The sequence below is a fragment of the Babylonia areolata genome, chromosome 18 (assembly GCF_041734735.1).
Source record: "Babylonia areolata isolate BAREFJ2019XMU chromosome 18, ASM4173473v1, whole genome shotgun sequence".
NCBI lineage: Eukaryota > Metazoa > Mollusca > Gastropoda > Neogastropoda > Buccinidae > Babylonia > Babylonia areolata.
The window spans coordinates 25,525,663-25,539,366 of record NC_134893.1 but is presented as its reverse complement, the minus strand read 5'-3'; the positions used below and the strand labels follow the sequence as shown (position 1 = coordinate 25,539,366).

Below are 13,704 nucleotides of genomic sequence, written 5' to 3'. Positions count from 1 at the left end.
AGGCTGACCGAAACTGAAAGAAATGATCAGTTCAAGTTTCCTTTTATGTTCATTCCAGTTTATTTAGTATCTACTTTAGAATATTCCTATGCAGATGGTATAGGTTGTGTCATTGTATGTGTTATGTCCAGAATTTGTATTTCTTTTCTTTTAATTGCGAAAAAAAAAAGTAAACTATATCGTGCTGTCTTCTAACTAAACATAGGTTCCAGCAACTTGGAACAGCTGGATAATAGCTTTTCAGATCTGGAACCTCAACAAAATAAACCATTAATGACCTAGAAATACGGTATAATCTGGAAGACTTCCAACCTATCATTGGTATGACCAATAGGAGGAACTATGGACACAGACATACATACAGACATACACACTCACAAACAAGCAGTAAACACCAGGTTACAACATAGACTTGCTTTGTTTCCGCATGTGAATCAAAAATGTATGAAAACGAAATGTGTTGTCACACCTTATGTACAGAGTCACGAATTATAATCCAAAGTTATAATACACATTTTTTGCCCATCATTCACTGGGCAACTGCAATAGTAATTAATAATAATTTAGTCAACAAACCGTTTTAGTTTTCGAAAACGCACACATACATGCGTGCACACATGACATGTCTTTCACTTGCCAAGCCTGCCTGTACTACGCCCACTCATCATGTTCACTTTCAGACAACATACTTATGTAGCACCTATCCTCAGTTAGAGACCAAGCTCTAAGCACTTTACAAACTTTGGGTCATTTGCACAACAGGCTGCCAACCTGGGTAAAGCTGAATGAGGGCTGCCATTGGACGCTAATCATTCATTTCCTGTGTCATTCAATCAGACAACATACTTATGTAGCACCTATCCTCAGTTAGAGACCAAGCTCTAAGCACTTTACAAACTTTGGGTCATTTGCACAACAGGCTGCCAACCTGGGTAAAGCTGAATGAGGGCTGCCATTGGACGCTAATCATTCATTTCCTGTGTCATTCAATCAGATTTAAGGCAAGCACACATACACACTAAGACTGACTTGTAACATTTTACGTGTATGACTGTTTTGTTTATTTAACCTGCCATGTAGGCAGCCATACACCGTTTTCGGGGGGGTGCATGCTGTGTATGTTCTTGTTTCCATAACCCAATGGACACTGACATGGATTACAATATCTTTAACATGTGTATTTGATCTTTGTGACCCTGTGTGTACACACGCGAAGGGGGTTCAAGTACTTGGAGGTCTGCACATTTGTTACCTGGGAGATCAGAAAAATCTCCACCCTTTACCCACCAGGTGCCGTTACTGAGATTCGAACCCAGGACCCTAAGATTCAAAGTCCAACACTTCAACCACTCTGCAATTGTGCCTGTCAATATCAAAGAGGTTAAGTGACCCCAGCTGGCACACAGTGCAGGGGAGGGGGGTGAGTACCATTCAGATTTTCACCTGCAGGTGATAGCTGATCCCCTTCTTTGATCAATGCCAGCACAATTTTCAAAACCAACACTTCTTCAGGCATTGCTCCACCCCCTTCATGAATCTCTCCCTCCCTCCCTGTCTCGAATAATGGGACGGGTTGTGTATGTGGTCAACACCGGGTCAGCCACACAACTATTTTTGGCCTCATGTCCACTCTTTCTCTCCTTTTATTGCAACATCTTACTCAACAACTACCCCCACCCTTCCTGCAAATCATCCTCACTTTCATTCACGTCAAGTCAACCATCTTGACAACATTTTGTCACCACAAGCATGGAGTGCATCGTCTTCAATGACTTGTGTGACTAATCAAAAAGGGTATTTGCAACAAGCTGCTGTTTCAAGCCGCAAAAGTCAGATTGTGCTTCATCACCTGCCATCTTGAAATTTTCTGACAGGGGTTGACAATAATATCCAGTAATAACCATAAAGAACCTGATAGGCTGTTGTTCCTAGCGGATAATGAAAAGCAGACATCAAGCTTTCATACTGATTGGTATTCAGACACATCATCTTAAAAATGTAACTCTGAAAACAAAAAAAAAGTATTTTGCTGCAATGCACTCCTTTGGCTATGTGTATATATGTACATAGTTCGACTGAACTTTAAATGATCTTGATTATGTACAAACGCTTTTTTTCATGCATAAATTTAAACAATGCTAGTGTTTCTCCTGCTTCCTCCTGTGGTCAGAAGTATAAAATCTTTCGCCTGTTGAAATACATGAAAAAAATTGGACCCAAAGACACTCATTCCAGGTAATGTGAAACTATAAAAAGTCTTTATTGATGACAGTACTGAGTAGAAGACTGTCAGGGGAGGGGAAACAAAATCATCCTCATTCAATAACAGTAACGAGAAAAAGGGAAAAAAAACCCAGTAAAGCGTTTGAAACTACAGACCTAGTTGAATCCACTGTAAAACAGATGAATCTGTAATCTTGCAGTGTACAGGTATTTACACTGTTGCTGGTGAGGGCCATGCTTTTTTTTCTTTAGCATAATTTACAATTGTACCATGAAGATTTGGACTTAAATTATACTTATCTTTCTTTGTTTTGCTTTTAACACCAGACAACTACCTTAGCCTGGCGTAATCTGGACAATGTGAATATGGGTCATATGCCTGATAATAAGAAACATTAAATATTTTAAGGAAGGCCATTGTGCCTAACTATCCCCACTTCTATGACTGGCATTCAATATCCATTAATTTGTGTGGTCAATGAAAACTACTTCTCCAATTTCTGCTGGAGAAAGCTGGGAGGGTATCATTTACTTCAAGTCAAATCTTTAATAAAATTAAATTTTTTTTTTTTAAAGCATGCTGATTTAGTACTGTGATTTAAACACATACAACAAAAACATCATGAAACACAAAAAACTGGAAGAAATCATCTTTATTTGTAAACTACAGATGATAAAGAAAAAATGACATGACTAATTTTGCATCAATGTTTTACCTGTAATCTTTATTAATGTTTCACTGTCACATTCATTTGCTGTTTCTTACAAATCTTGACTTTGTGACAACTGTCTGAACATATCTGTAAATATGAATACTTTTCAGTGCTTGTGTGAATTAAGCTCTGTAAAACTACGATTCTGGAATAATTAGAAAAGCCAAAGATGACACATGGCAAAGCACAAACACAAGAATTTGTTAAAAGTCCCAATTGCAAAAACTCTCCTGGACAGTCAAATACCACGAAAGGGAGACAGAGAGGAAAAAAGTTAAAAAAATAAAAAAATAAACAAAGAAAAGAAAAGGCATTTTCCCTATCCTTAAATGATTCCAGATATGAAACAGTGGTGTTTCTAATCATATCACCTTCCTGGATATTCACTGTTATCCAAGATCCAAAGCTGACTTTTGTACAGTTCAATGAGATTCACAATTCATGTGGCTCGAGATGGGTCTTGGAACTTGAAAGCTTGTGCTCGAACTCTGCGTTCATATTCTTGTTTGTCTTGACTGAAAACACAGAAAGGAACATCTTCAACATGAAAGTATCCAGGACTTTGCTTTGTTCAGTAACACAATTTTCATTGGTTTTACTGTGCATAACAATCAGTGATAATGATGTGCTTAATTCTCTTTAGTAAAACATGATTTGCTCTCCTTTCTTTATAAATTAAAAAAAAAAAAAAAAAAAAAAAAAAATCAATCATGTATAGAAAAACAGAAGACAAATCTCTACTCTCGACCAGGCAAAAAGGAGGGATCAAAAGCTAAGTTGTAAATGTGGGATGGAATGAAGAAGACAGAATAGTGTTCATGACAAACAACAAGTTAAATGCCCAAGGTGCCCAGTCGACCTGTTATCTCCACCCATTATGAAATGTGATATCTATCATTCTATGATCCAATGGAACCAAGTCAACTGATTGACAAAGACACAAAAACAGGACATGCATGCATGTACTACTCTCTTTGTTTGTGTCACAAAAAATGTCTCTGAGGCTCTCTAATTTACGGCAATGAAAACTCACCAATAAATTGTGTAAGCCTCAGCCTGGGCAGGATCTTTGACATTGCACTCGTTTAGTAATTCCTGAATTCCAAGCAGAATCTGAAAGCAAATAAACATACGATGCAGCATCAAAACATTGAGGAATTCCAAAACTCTTGCCTAACACACTCTAGCATTTTTATTGAATCATTAATAAAAATTAATATAAATGCAAAACAAAACAATAAATTAATATAGAATACCTGTTTGATTGTGACAGCTGGCCTCCAGTCTTTCTCCTCATCAAGCAGTGATAAACACACTGTCCCAGAGGGGTACACATTTGGGTGAAACAGAGGTGGCTCAAACTTGCCTGAAACAGGAATGATGAATTCATGAGTTGTTACCATTCATGAATTAGTTCCAATGATATGAACTCTTCAGTGAAGAGTAAATTTTTAACAAAAATCTTTATTTTTCCTAGTATTAGCAGGACAACAAAAACACATTTTAAATACATGGAAGTGAGAGGGTCTAAATATAAAAAAAAGTCATGCTGTAGCCGGGTGGGAGGACAGGACTCACCAATATTGCACTGTTCTGCAGGGGTCAATATTAACTTTTTTTAATGGCACATAAAGACACAAATAGAAAGAACAGGGTTTCTTTTCAGAATAAAATCTAGTATAAAACAAAATATATTTTATGCTCGTAATGGAGGTGAATCTTTGGTACTTCGGCGATATATCCCAGAGCTAAATAAAATACGCTATCTGCAGCCATCAAGTGTATCATAGCATCATTGGCTGATGTAAATAAAAAAAATTGTCACATGTGGTTTTGTTGCATACAGTGATAAATGGCCCTTGTGGCTAGAGAGGGACAAAGATAGTGCATGTGTGTCTGTGTGAGAAAGAGACAGAGTGAGATACAAAAGTGTGTGTGTGCATGCATGTGTATTCGTCCATGTCTGTATGTGTCTGAGTGGGGTGGGGGTGTCTGTATATGCACAAATATCTGTGTGTGTGTTCCCTGTTAAAACTAGGTATAATGTGAAAGCCATATTGGCACATCAAGCCATGGGAACATGGTATGCTCCTGAAGACAGGAGTGAGTCATTTTTCGTCTGTCTGTTGTTGTTGTTTTTTTTATTTCAAAGTGTATTTGCTTGTTTGTTTGTTATTTCTAATTGAAAGCATGCTAGATTTCATCAAAATGATGCAGAATTTACTTTCAGCCGGATCTAAGTAATGCATAATGTTTGGCACAAGCACTGGTTCCAAGCACTGGTGGTAGGTTTAGAGCTCCACGCGCAAGAACATCTCGATACATTAATTCATTTATTCCTACAGCCATTCGCGCACATAATCAAAACATCCAATACACTAAGTGAACCCTCCCACACCCCAAGTCCCCTCGCCACTGCAACACCTGAACTTCACCAGCAGACGAGTGTATGGGAGCAGACATTATGCGTGCATGTGGGACTGAGCAGGTGAGCACAGGCAAGCAAGCATTTCTGTGTGTGTGAGATCAGAAGTGATTTTTAAATATTTTCTTATTTTACTTGGATTTCATGTTTCTTAATGTTAATGTTCTAATTTTATTGGCGTGACATATGTTATGTGCATGCATATGTTGTTTGTGTGTGTGTAAATGTGTGTGTGTGTGTGTGCATTTTACTTATATATGCGATTTATTCCCTTGATGTTTTTATTTATGTATTGTTGTACAATACCTTATGGTCTTAACGTGCGCGCGCGCGTGCGTGCGCGCGTGTGTGTGTGTGCGTGCGTGCGCGCGCGCATGTCATTTTTAGTAATCTATACCCTTTTTTTGTTGGATGTTTTCATTTGTTAATATTGTTGTGGAATACCCTATTGTCTTAACATGAGTATGTGTGGGGGTGGGGGTGGGGGGTGGGGGGGGTTGGTATATCGTCAGCTATTGGGAATTCTTATTTGACTAGTTTTAATCTCTTCTTATGTTGCGCATGATTTTATGCCAGTGTTTACAATGAGCCTGTGATTGCACAACTTAATTTCCATGTGGATTAATAAAGTGTTTTTGATTTGATTTGAACACAGAACAGATTAAAAACAGGCCTTTCATTATCCAGAAGAATGAAAAGAGTATGGCATTAGTTTTTTTTTCTTTTCTTCTTCCCCCCCAAATACATCCACAGTAACGTTGCAACAGCTGTTGTCCGCCACAGATCTAAGGAATGGCCTCTGGGGCATTCACACTCAAACAACTGAAAATGAGTGGCTTTTTTTCTTAAGAAAAAAAAGGAAAAGCGCATTTACGCGCATTCGCATAGCTCTCGCATCCCTGTTGATATGATGTCTGTAAAACTTTTCTAAATATCAACAGTTTTAGTCTGTGCCATATTTAATGATAACATTTGAATGTCTGTCACTGCACTGATTCACAATGAGACACCCTTTCTGTTCAGACACAAACCAACAAAAGACTGGACGAGTCAACAATCAAATTCTAATGTCTTTATGAAGAGGAACCTCTGTTCAAAACCTTAAAATCAAAACAATAAAAAATAGAGTACTTGGAAGGCTAACAAGCCTGCCAGTATCTAGTTTATGTGAAGGACACAGCACCTAATTTCCTTCTGTGGGCTCCTGCTATTCTCCCCTCAAGATCAGTAGCTACGATGTGAACATGGAGATGTACACACATAACCATGCATCCTTCAAACCCAAATTCAAAATTTTATATTCAAACCAGCTCTTGGTATATTTTGCTTATTTCAGATCACTTTAAAAATTGTCTTCAATAAGCAAAACAAGACATCTGGATGCTGGTCTTTCAGATAAGGTGGTAAACTGAAGTCCCAAGTGCAGCATGCTCTTTGCTTTTGTTAAAGAATTTAGTGAACAAAAGGATTGTCCATGGCAAAATTCTGAAGAAAAAGCAACTCTAATACATGAGTGTATAAGTGTGCGTGACCAAAAGCCTGACTGAACTGCCAGTCAGCTCTACCCAGGTATGCAGCCTGTTGTGTAAATGACTTGTAAAGCGCTTCAAGTTTGGTCTCTGATCGAAGATAAACGATATATAAGTATCAATAATAGTGTATCCACATAAGAGGGCTTATTTCTTAACCATGTGCTCTGTGTATCTCTACCCCAAAGATCAGATTGTGCAGCAGAGTTTTAAGCCTTCCCAAAGGCTGCTTTGTTGGAAGATTGTTTACATAGCTGTAGGACAGGGAATGCAGACCTGCCTACCTGAAATTTGTTTCAGTAGCAGCACCACCAGATTCCAGTAGTCAGACACTTTTGAGTAGCATGGTCTTAAAAAAAATAAAGCCAGAACTATTAAATGAGTGCAAACACTCCATGTGTTGACAGTAGTCAAAATGACAAGTCCTTTTATCCTGCACACACAAATGTGTAATTCAAATTATCACAATAACATGATGTTGACCAAATTTACTTCTAGTTCTACTAATCATGATGGAGAAGTTACAGTTGTAAACTATGGTGGTGCCAACAGAAGAAATATAGAAAAGAAGAAACGGCAGAATTTCAAGAAAACAGGAAAGAACGTTAACCTCAAAGTAGTACCTCGCAGTTTCTGGGCGTTCACTTTTCATTTATGACACCAAGTTTGTATTGAAACCCAGTATAATTAATAATCAGCTCAATCTTATTACAGATATGTAAGAAAAAAAATGCATGGATGTGAGGGTTTATTCATCTTTGTTGCTAATACAATAAGCTACAGTCCGGCCGACCACACATGCTGAAAAACTAAAACTGATCCTGCAGAACCTGCAAAAAAGAAGAAAAATTTTGCATAAAAAAGCCTGAATATCGGACACAAATATGCCTCAAAATTGCACATAAACATAGGACATGCCTATGACATTAACTATTAGTATTACATAATTTTTTTCACCAGAGGATCAAAAAACAACAACAACATCTGAACCCGAACATAATAATAATATGCATTACACAAAATTACATTTAATACTAATATATATGTAATAACACTTAACAGGCATACAAAACCAAAAAATGATAGAGGACAACTCATGTCCCTGGAGCAAAAAAGAATACAATATAGTAAGAACATCTATTTATCAAGTCCAGATCAAAAACTAAATTCAGTCTGAAAATAGACCAGCCCAGTAGAAAATAAGAACAGAAGCGACACCAGAAAGAAGAGGCCAGAAACAAGAGAGATAGAAATGAGGAAATTTCTAGCCCAGAACTTCCAGGTTCTGAATCTGATCACACTGTCTTGAATCTGCAAGGTAACAAAACAATATTCTGAAATATACACATTTATGCAGTTTTGCTGAACCAGCAACACATTTGAAAAAGAAAAAAAGAGAGAGAGAAAAAAAGAATGACTTCCGGAATATCCGGACACACTTTCAACACTGAAGTTGACAAAAATCCCTGTGGTTTAAACATTATACAGGGACTGAGAGTCCCCCTGCCCCTTTCATCAGATCTTTATTGGTAAACTGGATTCTAGTCTTTCAGATAAGAAGTAAATTGACAACTACATTCCTTTGTGTACCATGTATTTAGCACATCATACTTTAACAAGGTACAAGAAGAAAGAGCTGTCAACAGTAAAATTAGGTTGACAAATCTGTTTTGACATGTGAATATATGTATACATACTGGTGATACTGACTGGGAAAAAGGCAGTACCATATCATGTCAACATGTTCTCCCTGTCAGAGCACTCACTAGCAGCCCAAATTTCACTGAGGCAAACTGTTGTGGTAAGCTAGACTGTACATTTTACCATTCAGAAACAACTTACATTTTGGTGGCGTACTCGGGTAGTCTTCCTTGAACAGCATTCTAAGGTTGAACAGACCTTCCTCCCACATTGTCTGCACGCATACACAAGCATGCAGAATTTAACGGGGAGTCTAATGAACTACTACAGCATAATATTTTAATTAACAACAACATCAACAACTATACACACACTCACTCACACACATACATATAATGATATTGATATATATATATATATATATATATATATATATATATACATACATACACATATATCTACTTATACATATACATAAAAAAATGTCACAGACAGATTAAGAGTGGTATAGCTTTGATGGTGCTATGTTTTGGGTGTGGGCATCAGTGTGTATTATGAAATGTCAACAAAAAAAATGTTTGGAGCCATGGACATCACAAAAAAGGGTGGGAAGTGCAGGGCTCGACATTAACGGTTGCCCAACTGCCTGGGGCAAGTAGATCATCATGTCGGGCAAGTATTGCCCTTACCGAACTTGCCCGACTGGGCAAGTCATATTTTCCAAGACTAGTATGTTTTGTTTTCAAAAATATGAGCACAGTCTTCCTCTAGCAGACGATGGATAGCTGTGCCCATCTCCCCCCCACCCCCCTCGCCCCCTCCACTTCCACCTCACCCCTCCACTGGCAAGGTTGTCAAAATCACTGCCGCGCTATCCCTTCACCACCCTCCCCTCCATTTCTTTGACTGTGATCTGTCTGCCTTTCTGTCTCATTCAGTCTCCCTTTCTCTCTCCCTCGCATCTCAGTGTAAGGTCAAGTTGGTTAATCAAAAAGGAAACAGACATTCTGTAGAATCCTAACTTTAACCAAGTCAACACAGACATGACCTCCACAATCCTCCCTCCTTCTCATTCCTTCACCCCCCTACCCCCTAACTTTTTCTTGCTGCCTTCCTTCAGACACCACTTCCCATATCGCCGACTTGCTTATCCTACCCTACCCCGTCACCCCCCTCCCTTTTTATTTTATTACTTCTTTTTTTTTTAAACATGGGAATAGCAGAAAAGATGGAGGAAAGGATGGAGACAGGGTAGGAGTCAAAGTCCACTTTTGCTGAGGGGTTTGACACATATCAAAGGACATTGTGGAAAGCTCAGTTGCTAAGCAACCTCCATGTAAAACAGCTGTACCACCTTCCCTCTCTGGAACTGTGACCCTTCACCATCCCCTTTCACTCGATCACTCTCTCTCTCTGGTGAGAACAACTGAAACCCATCCTGGTTTGGCCATCCTGGCAAGTGAATTTTTCAACAGAGATGCCCTACCAGGCAAGTGAGAAACAGTAACTGTTGACCCCATCTAACAGAATCATACTTGGATCTGTCAAATCCTGACATTGCTTGTCTCACAGTGCAAATGCTGGCTTTTCTTTTTAACTCTGCATGTTGCTGTTTGCAGTGGAGGTTAAAAAAAAAAGAAATAATTTCTGTAGCTAACAGTCAACAGCAAAAACATGCCAAAGGCAGTTTTTGTCAAGTGAGACTGAGATAAAACTTGTTTTGGCCATTCAAAACAACAGTTTGGTGAAACCCAACAAAACAAACAAACATCAGTTAAAGAAAAGGGTTTGACTACTTTGTGTGTGTGTGTGTGTGTGTGTGTGTGTGTGTGTGTGTGTGTGCGTGCGTGCGTGCGTGCGTGCGCGCGCGCATGTGAGCATTAGGTGATGTATGTAAGTTTCTGAAAGTTGGGCAAGTGCAAATTCTGTCCGGGCAAGTCAATTTTCCAGTGACTTCCCCGACTGGGCGAGTGGGAAAAAAAGTTAATGTCAAGCCCTGGAAGTGGTAGGGCAGGATGGGAGAGAGAGAGACACAGAGAGAGTGTGTGTATGTGTATGTGTTCTATGTGTGTGTGTGTGTGTGTGTGTGTGTCTGTGTGTGTGTGTGTGTATACAGAGCTATAGAAAGTTAATGGAACAACGTTAAATGATTTCTTTGTAAACCTGGACATCACCATCCATGCCTAATCTATATTGATTTTTTTAAAGTAAAAAAACAAAACTTACCCCTTTTTTACCGGGAATCTTGCATTCCCAGTTGAACAAATTCATCGAGCCATCAGGGTTTTTGGTTGGTTTTGCAACAAAACCCTGCAAAGAAAAAATATCAATACAAAAGTTACATACAATTTCATGCCATGAAAGATTTTAACTCTTGAAGCACTACTTTTGCCACACATGTAGATGAAAGCCTCAGCCATGTAACAACAGTCCTCATTCAAGAAGATTTTTTTCAAGAGAATTATGCCCTGTAGTAAATATTAATATTCAAGTTAAAATTGTCCTTTCTCAGTTTCACAATGAAAACAACAACAAAAAAACAACAACGGTGCACCTTCTTTTTCTTAAAACACAAGCCTTGTCTGCTTTTTTCCATGTAGTCCACTGTTCTATTATATGCACTGAATAACAAATCTGCATGATAAACAAGCAAACAAATTATCTCTTATGGGGCTTGATCATATGGCTTTAGTTCTCCAATGTCCATTACCAGTAGAATTCCACATTCACATGGGTTAAAAGTATCCTTTCTGTTGGTGTTCCTACACAGCCACTACTTTTCCCAGTAAATTAATTCTCTCTCTCTCTCTTCCCATTTTAGTCTTCACCATGCTGTGATGCACTGTGGATTGGAATAGCCCTGAAAATGTTTTAAACTTGTGTTTTTAACTTTTAACTTGAATTTTTCCTTCCTATTAACTCCCCCGCTTGAAATTTCAAGACATTCTATAAAACATTAAAAAAAAGAAGTTTTTAATCAATATATGAGCAATTTTTGGAATCATTTCAAAATGGCCAGCTACAAAAACAAAATGCTCAAAAACAAAACATTATCCTTATCTTGCCTTTCTATACAAATACAAAAATGTTTTGTCAAAAAGAAAAAAACAACAACTAATGACAACATGAAAAACTAGATCCAAAAGGTACAGTCATTACACTGTAATCACTTACAAATGGGTGCTCCTTTCTCCAACTTTTCCTTTCTTCTGCCAGTCTGGCTAAAGCAATGCCTGACATCTGCACATAAAAATATCTAAAATGTAAAAGAAAAAAAAGAATTTTCAGGAAATGAAAAGTTCAAACCTTTTCAAACAGGTGGAGTGGGTGAGTGTGCTCACCCCTGAAAATGGAATACGCCTGCCCAACTCAAGGAATGAATGATTTTTCTTTTAAAGCTCAAATTCACAAAATCCCCCTGTATACATATGTTGGATGTGAGAAAGAAAATATGATCAATTCAAAAGAAAAAAAAGTTAGGTTAAAACCAAATGATACGCTTCTCAACAACACAATAAGAGGACCCATTCATGAGTGGATCGAGAAGTTCCTGACCCATCAGAAAATGAGGATGGTACTTGAGAGAAATCGGACCAAACAGAAGCACTGTCAGATATCTCCTAAGGCACACTTAAAGGTCCTGTTCTCTCTGTGCAATTCTTAATAAGCTGCCATAGTCCATTTGATTAAGTCAACAGTATATCTCTGCTGATGATTGCCTCTTGTACTGCTCTTCAGCCCTTGCTGATGATTGCCTCCTGTACTGGCAAAATCACCTCTTTCGCGGCCACATACCCTACAGGACTTGGACAGTCTAGAAGAATGGTGAAATATTAGGAAATGCATATCACTGCGCAAATATGCTACATTCAGCAAGAGCAAGTCTCCCTGCGTCTATTGACGCGACTCTTTGCAGATGACACCACTGTTAACAAAAATTACAGGCCAATAACAGCGGGCCAAGACCAGACCCAACCACAAACAGGTCTCCAACAACTAGGTAAATGGGAGGAAAGATGGTACATGTCATTCCACCCTGGGAAATGTATCACCCTCCCGGTTATCAGTCCCAAGAGAAAGAAGAAGCTGCTGTCACCATCATACCAGCTGCACAACCAGACTCTTGCCAATGTCACCTCGGTAAACTATTTTGGGGTCACGATCACACAAGACCTAGATTGGGATCTCCATGTTCAGAACATCACGAACAAAGCTAACGAAACATTAGCGTTTTTGTGTTGGAACCTTAGAGTCAGTCACATCAGACTCAAAAATACAGCCTATAAGGCTCTGGTGCAGTCTTTTCTGGAATATGCAAGCACTGTGTGGGACCCGTACAAAGAAGGACAGATCACAAAAACTGAGGCCATGAAACGAAGATCAGCAGGTTTTATTTTAAATCGTTACAAAAGAACCGCCAGCTTCACCGACATGTTACACCACCTCGGATGGACATCCCTACAAAGCCGATGTAAGATCACAAGGCTCACCATGATGTACAAAATCATTAACAACATGATCCAGGTGGATTTTGGCAAACTTAGTAAATCCCAGGAACCAAAATTGAAAGCACCTAAGAAGAGGGGCATATGGGCACATTCAAGGCAGCTTACTAGACTTCAGTGTCTACGGGACTACCGGATTCACTCGTTCCTTCCGAGAACCATCTCTGAGTGGAACGATACTTTGACCCAGGCTGTGGTTGGAGCTGCGTTCCCTGGCGTGTTCACGTTGGGAGCTCGTGAACTCCACCAGTAGTGTGTGTGTGGGGGGTGGGGGGTGGGGGTGTGGGGGTTGTGTTTTTTTTGCATACACCTCCCCCCGACCCCCTCTTTAAAAAAGTGTCAGCATAATCAGCCTGATGATTGTGGACACTCTACGGATGATGATGATGATGGCTCCCCCGGGCCTTGCATGTTTGACATGGTACAGTATATGACACCATATATATTATTAACGATTCTCCGTCGACAAACAACACAAATCGGACAAAAGCTGACTAAAAACAATGAAACTGATTTTGTAATATCTTGACTAAGGTACCCTTCCAGAACAAAACGTAAGTGAAAAGCTAAATATATTCAATCTAATTTACCTTTGAAAATAGTGTTGCCAAACCTTCCTCACGAATCGAATCGGATATTGCAAAGGGAGAAAATCGCGCTTGTCTAAA

The 13,704-nt window shown here is 38.9% G+C and overlaps 1 protein-coding gene across 1 annotated transcript; it reads right to left on the bottom strand.

The window, feature by feature from the left end:
- Positions 1-2,858: 2,858 nt before the first annotated feature.
- Positions 2,859-13,704, bottom strand: LOC143292596 (SUMO-conjugating enzyme UBC9-B-like). Its single transcript, XM_076603045.1, has 7 exons — positions 13,627-13,704; positions 11,706-11,771; positions 10,758-10,841; positions 8,733-8,805; positions 4,193-4,302; positions 3,970-4,049; positions 2,859-3,451 (listed from the first exon to the last, which is right to left on the bottom strand). The coding sequence occupies exons 2-7, from the start codon at positions 11,769-11,771 to the stop codon at positions 3,376-3,378; spliced, it is 489 nt and encodes a 162-aa protein (XP_076459160.1). The 5' UTR covers positions 13,627-13,704; the 3' UTR covers positions 2,859-3,375.